Source organism: Parambassis ranga, chromosome 18, assembly GCF_900634625.1.
Source record: "Parambassis ranga chromosome 18, fParRan2.1, whole genome shotgun sequence".
Lineage (NCBI taxonomy): Eukaryota > Metazoa > Chordata > Actinopteri > Ambassidae > Parambassis > Parambassis ranga.
In genome coordinates, this window is record NC_041038.1 from 11,578,333 (window position 1) to 11,600,685 (window position 22,353).

Consider the following 22,353-nt stretch of genomic DNA (forward strand, 5'->3'; position numbering starts at 1 on the left):
TTTGTGCCAAATTTGGTACGTTTTTGAGCACGTTCAGGGGGTCAAAATTGCGATACCGGTGCCGGACCAAGAATAACAAATAATAAACGCTTGCATTTCAATAGGGCTCTTGCACCATTCGGTGCTCGGGTCCTAATAATAACTATAATAACTAATAATACTTCTTTTTTTGGATTAAATCCTCAATATCTGACCAAATAAATCAAATAATAAACAATTCAAAGCTAAAAAACATGCTGTGTGTTTACAGTATTTTCATGTGTTGGTGTAATGAAGACATTTCATCACTAGGGGGAGACAGACGATTGGGAACAGATCAGCAGATCAGCTCCCTGCTGACAGTGCAGCCTGATCAATGGCTGCAAGAAATACAGTAATTAAAAACATTATCACTTTAATATACAGCAAAAACAATCACACACAACATAAGTCAGCATATGTGACGTTAACATCATCACAGCAGCTGTGTGTGTGCTGAGTATCAGCCGTGCTCTGCCCCTCACAGCCCACCCAGGAGAGGGGCTTTTCCTGAAAGTGGGTGCTGGAACTTCTTTGCTATTTCACCTGCTGTGAAGCAGATGCAACACAAGCTGCCACACACACACAGACACACACAGACAGACACACAGCTGACGGCTGGCAGATGACTTGCAGATGCAGTGGGGCGTACTCTGAAATGTGGACTGCTTCATCAGCTCGTTTCACTGACTCATGCATGTTGTTAATGTCAACTCTGAGCAATTAGGTGCACCTCTGCTGAGTCACCACAGCAGCACAGCGCTGGTCCACACACACACACACACACACACACACACACAGAGTCCCGGCTTATTACTGCAGGAATCATGGCTCATCATACATCACAGTGGTTTCCATGGTTTACATGATAAAGGGGGTCAAAGCTGAGGAAACAGATGTGCAGCACGTTGCCCTGACCTGGAGAGCAGACGGCTTTCTGATCCATCAATCATCACATTTCTTCTTCACTCTTTCTCTGCTGGCGGCATCGATCCATCCTCCTCTGTCTGCCTTGTATTAATAATTGGCAGGGCTGTGATCACATGCTGAACACTGATCCTGCAGGTCTCCTTCTTTGTTTCTCTATTTAAATCACAGCTTAATAAATCAGGATGATGATGATGATGATGATGAGCCTTCTCCATTCATTCTGTCAGGCTTAATGTGATCTCAGCTCTCTTGTCAGATCGCCTTTTAAAATGTTATTTCCTCCATGACAGAGCCTCTCTCTCTCTCTCTTTCTTTCTGTGTGTGTGTGTGTGTGTGTGTGTGTGTGTGTAAATGAGATCTGTGATCTGAGGCCTGGTGTGTGTGTGTGTGTGTGAATACACTCCAAATAAATAAATAAATAAATAAATGACTCATTCAAAACTTAATTATGTGTGAGTCAAGCCGCGGCTGTTGATTAATGGATGGACTCCAGCAGAAGCCCTCTGAACTCTGAGTGTGTGTCAGCGCCGTTTCTAATCGTATCACCCTCAATTAACTTCTTACTTCTTACCACTGGATGAACCTCTGTGGAGGAGGAAGGACAGGCGGAGAGAGAGAGGAGGTGTGTGTGTGTGTGTGTGTGTGTGTGTGCGCGCCCCCTGCCCCAGCTCTCTCCTCCACCCCTCAGCTCTCCTCCACCCCTCAGCTCTCCTCTCCTCCACCCCCTCTTTACAGGACTGCCAGCCCGTCTAGAGTTATTCCAGGAATGCGTTGAACATGGCTGCCGCGATGAAGGCGCAGAAAACGGGACTGCTGGAACTTCGACTCACCGTGGACCGCTGGATCCGTGTGTTGGCCACACTTACCGAGGACACTCTCACTTTGAACCCCGGCGAGGGCACGGAGGAGCCCCCGAAGCCCAATCCGAGTCCGGCTGCGGGCGCGATTAACGGAGACCCCCCGAACCTCAGCTCGTCCCCGGTCCCGGAAACCATCACCAACGTGAAGCGCACCGTGCGAGTTACCAAGCAAGATGTTGGAGGACTCGGTATCAGCATTAAAGGTAAGAAAGTTCAACCGAGCGCGACGCAAACTTCCCCCCCTCACCTGTCAAGTTTTGAGGAAGCAGAGCTTCTGGTGCCAGCGAGGGCCGAAACTGACCCGAACCAGCCGGAGATCCTCCGCATGTACGCGGTTTATTAGCACGAATGATCCGCAGTGTTGCAACTTGTGTTACAGTTAAGTCGCTTGTTTGCACATGGAGTGAAAATGACAGCTGCGCTTTTCTCACGCTGCTCAGCGGCCAGAACCACCAGAGTCCCGCTGAACAGCGTGTGCTCCAACACAGAGTTTCACCGTCAATACCAACTAATAATGGACCCAGCTGCTTCACACCCACAGTGAAGAACACACACCACTTCACCGTGCGCTCTAAAACTTCAACTCTATTCCTGCTTCACATCCATGAGCACCACAGAAGTTCCTGTCCACCTACAGCACGGAGCTGGACAGGAACTGTTGGGTCTTTTATCCAGTGAGTGTAGCTCAGGTTCATGTTAATGTTCCTTTCATACAGACAGGGCAGGAACTAACAGGAACTCAGGCCAAGCTGGTGCAGACGTTTACAGGAACTGTCTCAAAAACCTCTTGTTGACTACAGATGTGATTATAGACCAAAAAAAAAGCCCTCTCTCTCTGTCACCGTTGCTCATTGATACAGGAAGTGTGAGAAGCTAAACAACCAATGGCGGCGCTTTTCATGAAATCCAGGAAATGTAAGTTAAAAGCAGCCTGTTAGTTCCTGCAGTGGAAAAGCAGCATTGGCACTCCAATGTTTACATAGGACAGAAACATCTGTTGTTTTAACAGTTTAGCAGCATCTGTTCCTTGTTTGTCTTTACTAACTTTTGGAGCAGGTTCTCTCTGTAGCTGTGTGGCTCGTTTTCCTTCTCCGGTTCTTTCAGTCTGGTCTCAGGGTTTAGTCTGAAAACGGGGCTCGCTTCATGTTCTGATAGGACGGGGACTTTTTCCTTCCATCTCAGACAGACAGCACGTTCTCTGAACTCCATAAAAATACTGTGGAGTTCATCTTTTTCTTTCTTGTTTAGTCTTTTTTACAGACTTTGTCTCTTCTCACCGACAGTGGAGAATGAGCTCTAACGTTTGACCTTTAAATTTTACCACACAAAAGAATTCAAGTCTTATGTCTTATGTTGACTGCGGACAGTTGTTGAAACTGAACGAGCCAACCTGAGCGCCTCACGGCTGCTGCTGCTGCTTCCTTTGACCTCTGAATCTCTCTCCTCTCTGCGTCTCACATGCTGAGCTTACATACCTGCGCTGTGTCGTGACAGCGGCAGGATAAACGCCTCCTTCCTCGTCCTGTCTCCTGGACCTGCAGCAACAGGCAGGTATCTGTGCAGAGATCTCAGCGTGAGGACGGCCGGGGCGGTTGAGCAATAAGAAGCTATGTAAATAGAGATAGCGGGGCGCAGTCGCAGCGTGGCTGGAGAAGTATTTTGATTAGATCTTCTGTTTACTGTTTTCTTGAACTTGTGAAATGTTGTTTGTCTTTCTGAGTTTTTGTCTTCATTGTGGCCTCATGGTTCAGACTCTCTGACCTGATCATGCTCGTGATGAATGCTTTCTTTGCACCTCTCCTACAGGCAGGTTTGGATTCATAGGTGCACCAGCTTGACCTCCGGTCGGCTTGACTTGAAGGATAATTGCAAACTTGCACCATTGTCATTTTGTCAAGAATGGCTCGTCACTGACATGTTAATTTTAGCTCCCCCATCATTGCCAACAACAACAAAACAAAGCCAGGCCCTAATGACATAAACGTAATGTCCATCTCTGTGGAAGTGGGTGGTTTTGGAAAATCAGACAGCGTGTTATTAAAACCAAATCATAGCTGGCAGACATTGTTGTGGAGCTCAAAAAGCAGGTGGGGGAGGAAGGGTGTGACAAAGAGAGAGAGAGAGAGAGAGAGAGAGAGAGGAAACAGGAGAGGTCATCAGTCAAAGAATAAAAGTGTCAGAGGGGGTGAAGTCAGTGAGGAACAGCTCAGAAGTTGTCGTGGGCTCGCTGACACCGCGTTGTGAACAGCTGAGAGGAGCAGCCCTCAGCCGTCAGTTGTCATTGGCCAAAGATGAAAGCTATGTGGCTGGGAGTGGAGTACTCCACCAGCGTTAATTTTAGTGAGCCCACCCCCCAGCTCGCAGAGGAGCATGGAGGCAAACCTTTCACTCGCATATCTAAATTTAAGAGGAAGCCAGACTGCAGGCCGGTCAAAGTGGGGAGGAGCAGTCTGCCTCTGCAGCCACATGTATTCATACATTCAGACAGACTCGGTGTGAATGAAGTGAGAGGATAGAAGGTACCATTACACAAACACAACTGGTCATGATTAGATGGTAAAAAGCAGGGGGGGGGGTGATTTTCTGTGCTGACTGTCCTCAAAAATGTCACATATGATTGTATTTGCCCAACATCTTTCAGTTATGGGGCAGATACAGCCAGAAAGTCTACAGCAGGAGGTCAGGAGGGGTCGGCTGGGGATGGTACGGGCAGCATGGCGGACCTTTTAAGCCTGGCTTAGATTTCCGCATCGACAGTGTAGCTCTCTGCAGTTACATTCCAAAAAAATGTAACTGCACATTGAGGTGACGCAGAGCGCTAGCGCTGTGATTGGCTGGCTTGGTAGTGGCAGCAACGTATTTCCACTATTTCAGAATAGGTGCTTCTGTGCTGCCATTTTTAAAAACTTTTTGTTGATCACGGATGTGACAAAAACAACTTTTATTAGCTCTCTCTTGTTCACTGAAACAGGAAGTAGGGATGTCCCAATCCGATCATGTGATTGGAAATCGGGCCCGATTACGTGATTTCAGACTCAATCGGAATCGGACATTTCCTCCCGATCAGGACTCGAATATATATTTATTAGGACTCTCAAAGTTAACGCCTTCTGTGCAGGGGGGTTCTGTGTCCTGTAGTGTAGGGGTACAAAAGTCGCTTTTGGCACGAGAGGTCCTGGTTCTTGACCTCGATGAGCCGCTGCGTCTGTGAAATCTCCTAGCGTGTCTGGACACACACACACACGTTTTGCTAGGATCGGATCGGGACCCGGTATCGGCAGATGCCCAAAATCAAATGACTCGGACTCGGACTCGAGGGCAAAAAAACCTGATCGGGACATCTGTAACAGGAAGTAACAGAAGCTAAACAAGGAAAACAGGAAACCTGCCTCTGTACCGCTCTAGGAGAGAATCGCACTGTGACAAGGAAACGACGTGGTGGAGCGACACATACATTTGTAGAGTCCAGGGTTGGGGTTACACATTCAAAACCGGTACAGGTCAGCTGTTAAAAGGTAGAGACCATGGTTTGGCTTAAAGCACATGGATGGAGAACCTTGCACACACATCCCGATTTTCAGGGACGGAAATGTCAGCCTCATGTCGGGCTGCATGAACAGTTCCTACAGACAAACATCCATTTTGAATTTGTTTAGTCTGTGATGTCACACTGTTAATTCCACACAGATGATTTGTTATCAGCGAGGCTTGTATTGCTGCCCACTGTGCCAGCAGCTGCTCTACAGGTTGTGATTCTCATGCATCTGAAAGCTGTTGAAGTGTTTCAAAGCGGAGCAGTTTGCACACAAGTCCGGACATTCAGTGTGTAGAAACACACACGCCTCCCAGACGCTGTGGTTGTCGTCCCTGTGTGCGGTTTTATTTGGACCTCACAGATGCTGAAATCAGCAGCACTGAGGATTTTGGGCCTCTTTTTGTTTCAGACCAGCTCAGATGTTCACGTTGTGTTTGTCAAGGCTCAGGTGCGCTGTTACATAAACCAATCTATTATTAAAAATGTATGTCCTCCTTATGTGGCTCTGCACATTCATCACAGTGGAGTTTGTGTGTTTGTTCATGAACAGCGTGCATTCTGAAGAAGTGCTGATCACACTGAATCCTTTTAAAACAACAAACACATTGTTAGCACAGTTAGCTAATTAGGTACATGTCAGTGTCGCACAGGCACAGGACCATTTATTTACCTGCCATAAGTGGCTTCAGTGACTCCACCCCCGCCTCCACCGCCTCCACCCAGCTGTCAGCTGAGTGACAGCGTGTGAGGGTGCTGAGCGGAGTTTCATATGAAAAAGTTGGAGCAAGAAAAGGAATAAGTGGAGTAGGAGTGTCAGGCAGACAAACTGATGTCTGTATTTTTACTACATTACATCGAAGCTATCCTGCAGTAAGAGGCATTTAAAACTTGACTGAAGCGTGAGCAGATAAAGAGGGCAAAGGATGCAGCGAGGTCAGAGAGTGACACCAGCATCATCCTCTGTCTGCTTGGTGCAGGTGGTAAAGTGCTGTGGTAAGCGTTTGACATGTTCCCTGTGTTGTATTTTAGGCTACACCCACATGGAGACGAAATGTGTGTGTCCACACCAAGCGGCGACCTTTGGGGCTCAAAGTTGAAGCCCATTCGGAAGTGTCAAAACTTGTAGTTCACTCTGCAACCACTGGGGGCTGGCTCCAGCAGCAAGTCATTTCCCATAGACTCCCATGTTAAAATGGCCGACTTCACAGCAGAAAATAACATGTTTACAGCCTGGTACAAAAAACCACTCTGGTCTCAGATGATAGGTTCTCTTCTAGTGTCAATTGTACGGGAGGTGAATTTTTTTACAACTGACTCGTTTCAATTGAATTCGGACTTAAAATTACGCATAATTATGGACGTTGCCGCTTGAGTGACAGACGGTTGACGTATCACAGCGCGGGTTTCCCGCTTCCACGATCGCCCGCCCCCCTAAACCCCGCTCGTGCCCCCCCTCTTTGTCCATATTTGGAGTTTTGGTGGACGTGACGCTGCCAACATGGCGGCGGTCATCAACGTCCTGGAACCTCCCACCGAGCCTCAGAACGTCTCTTCAGAAACAAACGGGTGACGTCACGGAAGCTCTGTCCATAGTTTTTACTGTCAATGGTCCACACGTATCCACACAAAACCACTGAAAACGCTGTAGTATATATGCCAGGTCTGTTGGTGGCGCTGTAACGTGACGCAAACATTCACCAAAAACAGAAGAATACACAAGGCATGCACACAAATGCCCCGGCCGCTATAGCTGTGGTTGTTGCCAGAGAGTGAGTGGATACATGTTAAGGAAGAGGCGGGGACTGATGGACAGTGTTAATTTTGGCAGCAATTTTTGATTTAGTTTTTATTTTAGTCTTGTGACTAAAATGTCATTTGATTTTACTCATTAACATTTTTTAACTTTTAGTCTAGTTTTAGTCGACTAAATATCAAAGAATGTTAGTCGACTAAATCTGCCGTGGGTTTAGTCGACTAACATTCTATGATATATTTACAGTGAGCTGCTCTCCCTGAACACACTGTTCAGTCATGACCTTCTTCATGAATACTCCATGACTACAGCAAAATACTTCAGTGACAACTTAGAAAAAGTGCACGCTGTAAAACCATCAGCGGCGCTGTCTTATAGTCACTCCGCACGGTTTACAAACCGTCTTGTTTGTCTTGACATCAAACGTGTCCATGTGTCTGTTCTTCTCCCGTTTCTGTTACCGTTCATGAGTACGCCTTCTCCCAGCATCGCGGGGTTATGTCAAATATGTGTGTCCTTACGACGCAGAGAGATCACTTCTGATTGGCTCTCTGCCGCCGTTTCCTGATTCGTCCCTCCCTTCCACAAACAAAATTTCCTCTGATTGGATCTCGTCTCCATCAATAATTTCGTCTCGTTTTTATTCGTTGATGAAAGTGTCGATACATTTCGTCTTCGTTTTTGGCATCGTGCGTTAGTTTATATTTAGTTATCGTCTTATTTTCAGCAAAAAAAGGTCGTTAAACTATGACGAAAATGATTCGTCAACAAAATTAACACTGCTGATGGCGACTGTGCAGTTGAAGTTTTCCTTCTTAAATTCGTTAAATGTTTTGAACACTATATATATACTATACACTATACCCCGTTTGTAAAGCCTAACCGTGACCGATTAGTTTCTTTAAACCAAATCTAGACGCAATGAAAAACGATAGTTTAACTGCAGGTGAAAACAAAGCAGCTGTCGGCGTCAGGCGGACTGGAACACAGGTCCCCTTCTCTCCTTCTTACTGCAACCTTTGCAGCTGTATCAGTGCCATGTTTGGATGTCAATGGGCAGCGCAATCGCATGTTCTGTTATTGTAAACATAACCTCATCAACCAGATGTGTGTCAGTCTATGTTTGTTTTGTATTTTTATTCTCCCTGTGTTAATATAAAGATTAATAAGACTTATTTAAAATATGAGAGCAGATTATGCCGTTCACATGACCGGTATCAGACTCAGATTATTTCTGCTTTTGGAATAATAGTAGAAATATTTGTGTGCATCTATATTTCCCACAAAATATTCACTTTTCTGCCTCTTTCTTCATTTCTTCAAGGACGTGCGTCGTTTGTTTTGAATTTTCAGTTTTTGATTATGTGGCTGAAGAAGCAGCCTCACTCTTCAATTAAGAATAAATTAATTGCATTTTTTTCCTTTTTTTTTACTCTAAATTCTTAAAATAAGCCTCAAACCAGAGCGAGCTCTCCTTCCTCTTGGACCCAGTCATCAATAAAAGCTTTAAACCCCTCATGCAGTTAGTTCTGATCATTAGTCTGCAGTTTTTCTTGTGGTATTTGCACTGTGGACCGAAAGCAGATTATGGGGCGATGTAATTTACAGTAGTATGGGGGGTGTGTGTGAAGGGGGCAAACTCGGGGCAAAGGTAACCTGAAGGTTGCAGAAGCAGCTTGTGACGTGTGAAGATTTAATCCTCAGCTGGAGCAGCTTGGATCGGGGCGAGCGGGCAGGACGACGGGAGCCAGACTCTCACATGTTGATGCTCTGCTGGTGTGATGATATCACAGCTGTGTCTTTGGAGGATGTTCAGTTTGAGATACTTTTAGGAAGAATTGCAGCCATATGTTCTGCTTATTATGAGTTCTTCTGGCTTGTTTCTTGACCCTGTTGCAGAACAGACCAGCATGTTGCGGTTTAATCAACATATTAAATAAATTACATGTGTTGCCGACATGGTGCAGTGAAATACTGCCTATTTTAGTAAGTGCAGGGCTGTGCAGTCATGCAGCAAACTCCTGTCTGATGCCTGATGGAGGAGCTGGCAGAGTCCTCCTTTAAAAAACTTTGTAAAACTGCTCAGAGTGTCAGCTGTTAACCCCCCGCTGGCCTTTCCTCCTCCAGAGGAAGATACGGGAGGAGGAAGACCCTGTGGAAGATGTATTTAAATTTAATTAAAAGTGATCCTCTGGTAGATAGTTCCTCAGTAGCCTGAAGGCCAGAGTCCAGCAGCCAGCTGACAGTAATGATGATATTCCTCATGAAGAGTGGAAGCCCCACAGCAAGAGGCAGATCCATCAGCTCAGCAGCTGACCTTCAGGTAACGACGAAGAGAGGAAGAGATGCACAAGTTAGAGAAGGAGGGCGATCGCTGCTGCCTGTGTCCTCATGCGGTCTGTTAGATGAGGCGATTTTTAAACTCACTTAATTGAGTTTCAGTGTTTGGAAGCAGAACACGTGAAGGCGTTAACCAACCCCCCACCCCACCCCGGCAACAACAGACGTCCTCTGATGAAACAGTAACACCAGCTTTGCTCTGTTGTCATGCAGGTGGGAAGGAGAACAAGATGCCGATCCTCATCTCCAAAATCTTCAAGGGACTGGCCGCTGACCAGACCGAGGCGCTTTATGTCGGCGATGCCATCCTGTCTGTCAATGGCTATGACTTACGGGAGGCCACGCACGACGAGGCCGTGCAGGCGCTGAAGAAGACCGGCAAAGAAGTCATCCTGGAAGGTGAGGCGTGTTTCATTCAGAGAGAAAACTCACACAGTGTGCGACTGTCTGCAGAAAAGATGAAATGTACACACACACACACACACACACTCGTTTCTATCACACATCAGCTTGCTTCCATAAATACATTCACACACAGTGCAGTGAAAATCTGGCCGTGCAGTGTGTAAATAGATACGTGTAGCCCAAAACAAGTCCATTCATGCTTTATAATGTTTGTCAGTTTGTCCAACTCAAGCCTTCCAAACATATCTGAGTATTGATGGAGTATTGTTTTCATGCAGCAAACAATATATCAAGAGGGGTTGACTCATTAAACACTAACAAGGACACATGTCCTTCAGCTCCTTGAGCTCTCACCTGTGAGACTCCATGATTCACTCTTGCCTGGTCAGAACAGATACTCTGTGATTCCTTGGTTGGTTTTGCCATCTTTAAGTCGACCTGCTCAGATTTATTTATTCCGGCAGCCATAAGGCTACAACGACGCTTTATTACTATTTTTAGTAACTTTTGTGTTTGCTACCAGACATTTGGATTTCCCCTGATAGGGAGATGATCTCTGAGTGAGTTTTGAATTTTGAAATACTTTAATAATCCCATCAGGGAAATTGCTCAAGGCTGCCCAGCAAAGAGCGCCACACACCAGTGAGTGCACTGGAGGCAAAGCAGGTAAAGTGTCTTGCCCAAGGACACACAACAATGTATAGGGAGGAGCTGGGATCGAACCGCAAACCTTCCAGTTATTGGACAACCCTGCTCTACCACTGAGCCACTGCTGCCCAAATTATTAATTATTAGCTATGTGCTGATATCTAAATGATTTTGTAAGCATTTTTAAGGGGGAAAAATCTCTTGCTAATTTGAATCTACTAAACATAGAGATGTTTTAGATTTTGCTCACATTCCGTACACTTCCGTATGTTAGCAGCCTGTAAAATGTCTCTAATGTTAGACAAAGAAGCACTTCATGCACATTAAGTTGCCAAAAACACTCGTCCTGTTTAGTTGAATTTAGTTCAGTATATTTCTTTCGAGCATGAAGTAAATAGTTATAGGCCGATACATAATATACACAAGAAATTCAATCACATTGAAACTAATAAATAATCAAGACATGTGCCACACTTTTACATTAAATCCCAGATTATCAATATTCATTCAGCTGCCTTCTTCTTATGCTTAGTTATAAGTTCTCAGTAATAAAATATTCACTGTTCCTCATGGTAATAAGTCCTGTACACAACATATTTACATTTAGTTTTCTGCCTTAAACAGTTCAACTGTAAGACAGTGAATCTGTGTGATCAGACCAAAGATTATCGATCAGCTCTGAGCATGTCAGCGTGCATGAAGTCGACACTGGTGGGAAGTCGACTTCATGTCAGGACTGTGGAGCACACATCATGGGGTGAAGGCTGAGGAAGGACCCAGCAGGCCTCCCCTCTGTCTGTGCAGCAGCTCTCCCTCCTTTTGTCCAGGCTCTGGGCTGGATGCGTTCATGCGTGGTTCTGAGTGTCAGTTTGCCAGCGGGTGTGAAACAACAACACAGAAATGTAATCTTTAATTGTGAAGACAGGAGGAAGGGATTAAAAACAAGCCTTCTGTTCGCTGAGTGATGGCCTCACAGGACCCCGCCGAGCCGGGTTAGACTCACAGTGTGAACAGACTGAGCCTGAGAACGAATATGATTTATTCAGATTATAATATTACACTACACGACTGTATTGGGTGGTGCTTTGTCATTGTGTTAAAGCCTCAAGCAGCAACCTCCAGGGCTGAGAGATGAAGCTCATTTCAATGTTATTAGGACTGAAAACTGTGCATATAGAGGGGGTGAACGTGGCGTCACAGGATTGTTGCTTTTCGAGGATTTTCCAGGTGTTGATATCAGGCACGTATAAATGTCACGATATACATATAAATGATTCCACATGTCGGCCGCATGTTCTTTGGCAAGTTTGGAGGATCACTGCTGAGACTAGCTCTTCACTTTTCTCTGTTTCCACTGGAGGCGGCCATGTTGCTGGCTGCTTTGCTGCTCAGGTGAAGCGAGTGTTTTCATAGGGAGGTGCCTGGTGCCTGTTTCTGGATAAAAAAAAAACCCAAAAAGCTCATCAGAATGTCATTAAATCTAAAAATGATTGAGGACTTTGTGGAACCTGTGGCTCCTCCTCCAGCATGAAGATAGACATTCGTCATGTTTCTGTGTGTGTGTGAAGGAGATGCACGGTGTGTCTGAGCGTTAGCTCGCGCAGCGGGCTAGCTTCAGTAACATCCGTCAGCAGAGCAGACACAGTCAGAGCTGCAGCCGGGGGAAATCATCACAGATCCCGCCGTCTTACTTGGCCACAGTCAGGCAGAGAAGCGTTGATATCAGACGGCTCAACAGGCGCTGCTCTGTGATCCGTCATGTCAGGAATCATTTCATGCCCCCCCCCATCCCATCCCATCCCAGGACCTGATAGAGCAGAGGAAAAAGGCTTAGAGGCCCACTGAAGGGAGAGGATGGTGTGTGTGTGTGTGTCTGACCTGAAGATGGCTGTAAGATGTGTATCTGCAGTGAGAAGCTTTGGAGTATTTTTAGGCGGTTTGTGGTCAACATTTCAGAGCTATGAGCTTCCAGCTGCAGTTTTTAACATCCAGATTTGATTTCAGCTATATTTATGCATCATAAAAAACACTTTGCATGAAGCACAATACGTGGAGTGTGTGTGTGTGTTTCTTTTGATGTCCTCTGACTGCTTTTGGTTTAGATTTCAGTTTTGGCATTTTATCAAGATGCTCAGAAACACAGTGAGAAGCGAGCTCCTTCCTGGCACCGCTGCAGTGTTAAAGGTCAGGGTAACAGCCTTTCTTACATGTGCACAACAGCAAACAGCCGCCACTGCTGTGCTCGCGGCGGTTTTCTGCACTCGGTGAGATTTCATAACACAGACGGCCTTCGCTGCGATCCAGGAGGAAAAAAAACGCCTCCATCACTTGAAAGTATCTGGAATGTGTGAGGAGTGATACTGCAGTCTGACAGAAACGCTCTCTCACAGCATGCAGGGCCGTTTTTGTATTTTAGGAGTCTGAGCTTGTGACAGATTTTTTAATTTCTTCAGCTTTTGGATGTTTTGTATTTAACACATCTGCTGTCGTAGGCTGCCTACACATCAGAACACTTTATGACCCTGTTCACACTGGGGAAATCAATTTGGCTAGAGCGGGATTCGGGCCGTATCTGGATATATCCAGATTTATTTCTGAGTCTGAACAACGTGAATCCAGATATATCCGGATTGATTTCAAGCCACCTCTCGGAGGTGGATTTAGCCAGATTGGCTCAAATCTGCGCTCAGGTCTGAACGCAAATGCAGCTAGTGAATCCTGCTAGCGACGTGATACTTCTGGGTCATGTACAAAAGACGTATGTAAACAACCGTCAAACTACGACAGCTTTGCCCCGAGTTTATTTTCCACAGAGCTACAAAGGAATAAACTGCTTTTTAAACCGGAAAAAAACAAAGACCGAGCAACATGGGACAAAAAAACGCACGACGCATGCACACATGCCTGAACGGACTCTGAATATGACGAGGCGCCACCTAGCGGTTTGGAGGACAACAAACAAGCCGGCTTAAGCTGGGTTGAGCACATAGCCAGATTTGAAAAAATGGTCTGAGCGTATCCAGCTTAAAGGCTATCCGGATTCAATCCTACTCTAGCTGGATTGACTTTCTCCAGTGTGAACGGGGCCTATGCCTGATTCTGGCCCTGATCGGCCCTTCCAGTGACGGCATGGCGTGGCCTGGTCCAGACCGTGTCACAGCTGATTATGTTTTCTAAATGATCTTCCACTTTGTGGTGTCCATATGATTATTTTACTCCTCCTGATCGCTGTCAGAGCCTCCATGAGTGGATATTTATGACTCCTGTTCAGGTCGGAGCTGCTTCACCAGCCAACAAGAACAAACAGACCGAGACGTGCCACCAACCAAAAACCACACAACACAAATATGGTCAGTAATCTTACAGGAAAACATGCCTCTACTGGTTTCAGCTTTGTTCATTATTGATTTTTAGTAAATAAATTGATTTGAATGGGTCTCAGCACCAGGCAGCTCTCGGGTGTTCATCTGTTCCAAAGAAAAACAACCTTAGCTTCTTTACTCAGTCCCACCTTACATCAAACTGGTGATAGAATAATCAGTGTGTGTGTGTGTGTGTGTGTGTGTGTGTGTGTGAGGGAGAGGACATGAGAGGGTCAGATAAATATAACAGACCAGATGAATCCATAAAAGCACAGCTGCCTTCATTTCCTCCCAGCGACATTTACAGCCGGGCTGTGTGTTTATGTATGGTTGTGTGAGCACGTGTGCGTCCATACCTGTGTTTGTGTGTGTGTGCAGAGGAAGAAATGGAGACCAGGGCAGCTCAGCTTGACATTTTTCCCATCAAACACCACACACGGTGTTCACGTCAATATGAATGTTTGTATGTATTATTATTATTTTAGAGAAACAGACAGATAGATACTGAGCGCACACACTCAGTGTGTAGTGCGTGTGTGTGTGTGTGTGTGTGTTTGTGCATGAAAGAAAGAGGTTGGGGGGGAGGGGGGGATGGGGGGGCAAGGATTGTTAAGTGGTAAAGCAGTTCCCCGGGCAACCAAGGTCTGACAGTGAAGCACACACAGAAAAATACTTGCACACACACACACACACACACACACACACACACACACACACACTGGGTGTTTAGCGGAGAGGATGGATAAATAGGCTGCAGAGGACGGGTCAGGTCGGTGAGGGAGGTGTGACTGTGGAGGCCAGGTTTGTGTGTGTGTGTGTGTGTGTGTGTTCGGCAGGTGTGTGTCAGTGTGTGTTTGTATGTGTGAGTGCTGTCCATATATCCTAGGAGTCAAAGTGCTGGTACAGCTTGTAGTGCAGCAGAAGAATGTACCCGTCTCACGGCCACGCAGTGGTGGATGAGTTAAAGGAACGGCTTTAAACCCAATTCAGCGGCGGTTGTTTTACTCTCAGCTGTCTGGTAGCCTGTTTTAACCATATGCTAACGGACAATACTTTCCCCCGTCACTGTGAAATGCTCCCAGACATGACTGTGGTGGCTGCTGCTGGTTTGAAATGTTTGCTTGTCACTTCCTGGTTGCTGTTGCACTTCTTTGCTGTAACGGTAACAACAGCTGTCAAGATTTGTGGAGCTGAGAGTTGAGCGAACCATCAGGCTTCAAGCCCGTTAGCTGCAGCCGGCGCTGTGGCTTAGTTGGTCAAAGCGCCTGTCTAGTAAACAGGAGATCCTGGGTTCGAATCCCAGCAGTGCCTTTACCTAAAGACCAACCAGAACTCCTGTGAGGACGTTCCGCTTGTCATATTTTGCTATTAAAAAAGAGCCTTTTATGTAAATATTCGTAATATTTTCTTTACAAAGATGGCGTACCACCATGATACCTGCAGGTTCCAGGATCATTACTTCAAGCTGGCCTGTTCCAAACATCACTGTGAGGCTACGGCAGAACAAAACGCCTGCTGTGACATTTGAAACGACCTCAGACAGTTGACAGCCATTCATGGAGTTTTAGTAATTTCTACATATTAAAAGTAATGGAAGCAGGTGTGAAAAGAATATAAAAATGTACTCTGAAAGGTGTCATTAAAGTACATTTCAGCCTCGGTGTCATTAGACGTTCTTGTTCCGTGCCGTCAGGTTTGTCCTTTGGTGCATGTATTACCTTAATGTCAAAATAACCAGGACATAAGTCTCATGTCAGCGCCACAGAGAGACAGAGAGAGAGAACCTGGTCTCTGTACAGCTCGGGTTCTGTCGGTTCTGTCATGTCTGTTTCTGTAAGGTGTTCAAGCTCGGCACACACACACACACACACAACTCAGTTTTGGAAGCTCTGTGGTTGCAGTTTTTTTAATCTAAATTTGCTTTAGTCGGCAGGTTTTGGACACGTTGTTCGCCACGTATGTACGTACGTGTCTCCTGATTTCTGTCATCCCTGTCCACGTACAAGCATGAACTATTGATCCGTTTTGTGCAAAGTCCAGTTTGTTTAGGAGGAATGTGTCAATATTAAAAAGTCAGAATGAGGGTGAAAAAAGTGTTACTGCTTTAATCTCTGTGGCAGAAACGATCGCAGAAGTTAGAAAAATCAGCTCATAACTTTTACATTTATTTATTTATTGATCAACATTTAAACCAGTCGTCCTGATCAAACCACAGACTGTATGTCAGTATGGATCTGTTACATCACCCAGAGGTTTCTGATTGGCTCACGTTTGTAGACAGCCCCCTAAAGGCCGTGGCAGGAACTGCAGGTTTCGACCGTCTCCTTATCATGTGTTTCTTTGTTTAAAGAAATCTGTTTATTTGCCATTTAAAGTCAGTCCAGCACATATCTGCCTGTTGTCATGTGTTGCCACGTTGGTCACACATTGTGTGGAGATGCACTTTGTATTTTGAGTTCTTGTATATCTCTTAAGAAGCAGTCTCTCATGGAGTCGACACAGTGGTTGCACATCTTTACTGTATCTAATGAATGTGACTACGCTGCCTGCATCCCTCCTCCGGACCTCGGGGTATACTTGCTTTAAAACTGTCAGATTGTGTTTTAGAAGTGCCCGAGGTTCATTTGACTCTGAGATAAATGTAATCTAAGGGATGCTTTGTCAGCGTTCTCAGCGACTGTTAACCCCCAAACCAAACCGTTCCCTGTCAAACATGCAGAGCTGCGTTTGTGATGACAAACAGGCGTTCTGGTACTTGCACCTTGTGTGTCCCGTCTTGTAATGTTGTGGCTGACATTGAGGTCACCGACCGCGGTATTTTCTCCAATTATTACTCAACTTTGTTGCTGCGAGATTGTATTTAAACAGTTGGCATTGCCAGGGAGCCAGCTCCCTGGCAATGGCAATGTTGTGTGAAATTTAGACTCCATCCTTCCATTTTTTTTCTTCTGCTCATCCCATGTCGGGTTGTGGGGGCGGCAGCCTAAGCAGAGAAACCCAGACCTCCCACTCAGAGGTGGATCTAGCCGGATTGGCTCAAATGTGGCTCGGGTGTGAATGCAAATGTGGCGAGCGAATCCGGCTAGCGACATGATACTTCCGGTTAGCGTCTTGCTACTTCCGGTTAGCGACATGCTACTTCCGGTTCACGGGGCGCGACACAGGACAAAAAACCACATGACGCATGCGCACACGCGGTCCTACCGTGGCATGAATGGACTCTGTATATTACAAGGCGCCACCTAGTGGTTTGGAGGACCGCAAACATGCTGGATGAAGCCGGATTGAGTGCGGACACAAGTGTGTGCTAGCCAGATTTGAAAATAGGTCTGAACGCATCCAGCTTAAAGGCTGTCTGGGCTCAATCCTACTCTAGCTGGAATGACTTTCTCCAGTGGGAACGGGGCCTGAAGAGGATACGGAGGCATTCTTATCTCCAATCCTGAGAGGGCATCCCACCCATCTCATGGCCTCTGATGTAGAGGTGCTGATTCTCATCTTGCTTCACACTTCGGTGAGAGCTTGGGGGACATGGCTCGATGAGACCAGCAGGACCACATCATCTGAACCAAGCAGAGACACAATTCTGTGGCCCTGAAACCAGACCCTATCTGCAGTAACTCACTGTAAACAAACACTTGTAGAGGGACTGAAGTGCCTGTAGCAAAGAGCCCAGTCCCCCTTACCCCCTAAGCAACTTGAGATTTGAATCTCGGATCCTAGAAAACCAGCAGAAAGGATCAGCAGTAGGATCAGTAGCCTCTTTGTCTGCAAATATGGAGACCAACAATAGCCAGCACCGGTGCTGCTTACAAGCACCTGCAGGGTCTCTGTTCATCACACTGACAGCATTTGTGCTGCGATCTAACGCGCACGTCATACGCTGACCTTCAGTCGCAGCATGTTGTCTCCATCAAGCATGTACTGAGGTAAAAAGACGGAGCAAGCAGTGCAGCTCTGTGGAAGCTGTTTGAGTTTAGAGCAGTGTGAGTTACATTTTGCTTTAAGGGGCCAAATATGATCATCTACAAGGCTTTTCAAGGACGTGTGTGTATGTAGCCCCTCAAAGACGATACATACCGTACAGTCCAGCAGAGAGATATGCTCTGGCACTGTCTTCCTGCGCTGATTCCAGTACTGTAAAGTGATCATCATCATCATCATCATCATCATCCTACACTTCACCTGCTGATAATTCATTTTATAAACTAGGCTAACTGCAGTCAGTGCAGCATTGAGACTTTATTGGAAACATGGTTTAACCCGTTAGATGTTAGCTTGTTGTTGGAGCTCATGTCTGTACCATCTGGGACCGCCGCTGCCTCCTTAAACCACCACTGCTGTAATAAAAACATTGTCTCATCTTTTAAGCTGACTGCGTCGTCACATCTTGTACTTTACGTGCATGAATTTACACCTTCAGAAAGGTGGTGAGGGAGTCAAGTGAGAGTTCTTTAATTCACAGTTTCCAGTTGGATATTCTCAGGTGGTTGTGTTTCGTCTGAGCTCCGTCAGTGCAGACGGAGACGTGATAGTCTGTGTGTGTGTTCCTGTGTGTCAGCTGATGTGTTTACATGGTGGGCGGCGGCAACAGCAGCACGGCCCTGGTGTTTGGAGCGTTCCTCTCAGCGGCGCTTTTGTGTCTTTCTCTTTTTTTTGGTCTTACTTGAGGAATGTTTGAATTGGTGCTCCGATTTCTGATTTCTTTTCCAGCAACACAGTGGAGGAAAGGCCTTGATATAATAATGATATAAGGGCAATAATGAGATGATGTATGTGTGTATACATTTTAAAAATTGAGGGAAAGCTGCATTTTGTCTTTTTTCTTAACTTGACCTGTCCGTCCGATTTAATTGCGAGTTTTATTTTCAGTGTGGCTGACACATGCATGGTGCACAGTTAATGCACAGAACCTGATCGAATTCTTTTGAAGACCCAGCCAGTGTTGATGCTGAGGCGGGCGGCCTGCAGGGTCGGAGGATCCTTTTGATCAGCTGCTCTGTCGGCCTGGCTTTAGGCACACAGGGAACCATCAGAACTACCTTCCTTCACGTACACTTGTGCCTGTGACTCTCACTTTATCGCCTAATTAAACTTTCCAGCTCCTGTACCTGTGACAGAATAATTATTACTTTGAAAATGATTCTCACTGAGTCCTTCATCCACATTCCTCCCGCTTCTTGTTAGGTATTTGTTCTCACTGCTCTCTTTGCTCTCCCCTGCCGACTTCTCACTTTCCCAAGTGTTACAGGTTTTCCCTCGAGAAAGCCTTAATGACTTAACCTCTTTGTGTAGCCATGGTACAAATCACTATCAATGATGCTATGTCTGTGCTTTAACCGAGAGATCCTGTGAACATTTGATTTGTACTTAAAGTGAGGATTGACGTCTTGTCTGACGACTGCCAGACTGCAGAGAGGACACCTCCAAACCAGACTGCATACAGTCAGACATGGTGGTGGCAGTATGATGCTGTGAGGAGGATTCAGTCCGTCTGGATCTGTGGATCTAAATATCATGAAAGAAAACATGAAGCAGTCTGCAGTCAGACTGGGTCTGGGTCCTGGTTTTCTCTCCAACATGACAACAGATGAAGCAAACGTCTCTTCTAGTGAAGAACCACCTCCAGGAGAGCAAAGGGTTACTGACTGACCTGCACAAAGACCTGATTGAAACTCTGTGGACTAAAGACCAGGGTCCATGCAGGAGACCATCAGGTCTGGAGGAGCCTGAGAGATTCATCACAGAAGAATGAGCGAGGACTCTTCAGGAGACTGAAACTTACTGAAAACTGCACAAAGTGACTGAAGAACTTCTCTTTAATGTAGCATGAGTTAAACTGCGAACGTTTCTGAGAACATGCACCTGTACAGAGGGTTCATTCGATGCCCACACATTTAAAACAAACATCACAGTACCTGTCCTCATATTGTACGATTCTGAGCACATGTGGTGTTTATTTTAAAATAATGCTGACTCTGTGAAAGAATACTTTTCTCCAGTGGGGAGAGCGCTGTTCAAGGTTTCGTGTCTGCACACTGACCCAGATAAGTCGATGGTGGCTCCACCTTTTACCTGCAGTGGTCCTCATTTCTGGTTTAAAAAAAAGGACTCTGACACACTCTCCAGATCTGGGTCAAGTCGTACATTCTGTGTTTTTGTCTTGTTGCGTTTCGGTGTGGGTCTTCTTAGGACATGCGAAGGGTCGTGCACAGAGTACATGTGGCACTTTCCCCAAACCTGTTGTGACCCCGGGTCTTTCTTCATTCGCAGTGGTGATGCAGTTAGTTAAAAAGAAAAGCTGTTTATTTTATTTGCTCTAATTTGCTCTCTGCTTTGTGCTGCTGCCTTGTTGTCACTGTGCAACACTCTTTTCAAACTTTAGATGGACACAGATGAGAAGACAAAGTGTTGCTCTGTGGTGCGTGTATTTCCATCCTGGAATCTTTTTGTCGCGTCAATCTTCTGGTGCAGCAAGTCTGGGTTGTACTGTAGCTGTTCCCGTGTGTGTGTGTGTTCCCACTGTGAAACCTCTAACCCTGTGAACACAAAGCTCGGTGGTTCCTTTTTCCTCCAGAGCTATTGGCCCGTAAAGACATTGTGCTTACACTCAGCGAGGAGGCGGATTAACCCACAAAATAACATAGCTTTATTAAATCACAAATCTCCCTCGGAACCTTTCTCACTCTGTGTGCGTCAGGTTTGCTTAACAAGCCCCCTCTGACCCCCTCTGCCCTGATCCCGGGCCCCTGATAGATTGGTGGCCAAGTCTTCGTGCCACTCTCTCACTGCAGTGCAGGCACGGATTCCACTGAACCGTCTGACAGTATTGTGCAGCCTGTGCATGTCAGGGAGGGAGGGAGGGGGGTGTTTACACCGCGGTTATTCAGAATACATAAATAAAGATATTTACATAAACACAAACAAATAAATGGCTTTTGGAGCAGTTCTGAAAACTGCTGATGTGCAGTCTGAGAAGTAGAAAAGTTCCATTTGACTTACTGAACTTGGCAGCAGATTGTCATTCAGGTGCACTGTGTGCCTTCACACCTAAGCTGTTGAGAGTCCCTATGAGAGGCTCTGATCGCCGCCATGTTGGCAGCATCATAGTCCACTTAAACTCCCATCACAGGCAAAGAGGTGGAGCGCGAGTGGAGAGTCACAGTCACAGGAAGCTGTTGCTGTTTCAAAACAGCCATATACAATACATTTTTGTGTCGTTTAGGCTTTTCGTCCTCACGGAGCGTTTCAGAGGTGAGAAAATGACAACTTTTGAAAAAGGGTCCTAGGTTGGAAGAGTTTGAAAACGGCGTTTCCATGTCTCCGCGTGGACGCCCAAAACTATAGAACTTGTTTTTGCTTTGACAACTAAATCTTCTGCTCCTCTGCTAACACATCGAGCAGCAGGTGGACAATAACTACGAAGGTTTTAGAGATGTACATGTGTTTATTTCTGCTGTAAAGTTGGACAACATGGCGGCCTGTGGGGGTTGACTCACTTTTGGAGCCAGCCTCTAGAGGCCGTGAGGTGAACTGCAGCTTTTAGCACTGGAGGTTGCTGCTTGTTCACAACTTTACTGTGGAAACCTGCCACTATTTTGAACTTCATTTGCTGCAGTAAATATGGACGTGAACTGTAAATGAGGTCCATAAGTTTCACAGCAAGGCGTCGCCATGGTGTGTGTTCTGTATGATTCAAACATACAAATGGAAAATTGAGATTCTTTTGCTGTCGGTAGCGTCTGCAGTCAGGTCTCCCTCTGCTGCCTCTTTACGTTTCCTTCACTTAGACTTTGTTGAATTAGGATAAATAACTCTCCTGACACTCTCTGCATAGTAATCAAATGTGCACTTTGGCAGCGTGTGAATTAGTCTGATTCACTGTGCTCCGGCCTCTCTCTCCTGCCTTTAGCCTCTTATACCTGACGTCTCCGGTTGGCATTTGTCCATGATTTTAATGAGATGGGCTAAAGCAACGATAACGTATCTAAATCATTCAGAACTGGGGAAATCTCTGGTGCTGACGATGCTGCCCGGAGGAGACGCACATTAATCAGTGAACCAGGAGACACGTACATTTTTCATTTATGCAGAGGCATTGACTTGAGCTACAACGACCCATCCAATGTGGCGCCATCCAACTCAATCAGCTGTTAGCATTTAGCAGTACTGCTTTGGTGTGATCCGAAGCCTCAGTCAGAGGTTTGGTCGGCCTGTACGACCCCCACTATGCATTATGCTGGTTTAGTGAGCACTACAAACACTAGCATTACAGCTAGCTAACGGACCACTCGCCACTTAGGACGATCTCTCCCTTCGTCACTACAACTTTGTCAAAGCTGTCGCTGCTGGTTAGCCGATGCTGCTGTTGGACTTGAATAAATGGTTAGCTCATGCCTAAAAACGGCTCAAACTGAGAGTCATTGGATAATTGTGCAACCAGTCTGTTTATCATTTTAGTAATCAGTAGATCAATCATTGCAGACATTGTGCTGCATCCTT

The 22,353-nt window shown here is 46.0% G+C and overlaps 1 protein-coding gene and 1 non-coding gene across 2 annotated transcripts in view; both read left to right on the forward strand.

Annotated features, from left to right (window-relative positions):
* The first annotated feature begins 1,624 nt into the window (after window positions 1-1,624).
* Window positions 1,625-22,353, forward strand: part of snta1 (syntrophin, alpha 1) — a 54,663-nt gene continuing 33,934 nt past the window's right edge. The window contains exons 1-2 of the mRNA XM_028429616.1: window positions 1,625-2,011; window positions 9,650-9,835. Coding sequence (XP_028285417.1) covers window positions 1,726-2,011; window positions 9,650-9,835 — 472 coding nt within the window. The 5' untranslated portion in view covers window positions 1,625-1,725. The remainder of the gene's footprint in view (window positions 2,012-9,649; window positions 9,836-22,353) is intronic.
* Window positions 15,089-15,162, forward strand: trnat-agu (transfer RNA threonine (anticodon AGU)). Its single transcript has one exon. It is a non-coding gene; the product is annotated as a tRNA-Thr (tRNA).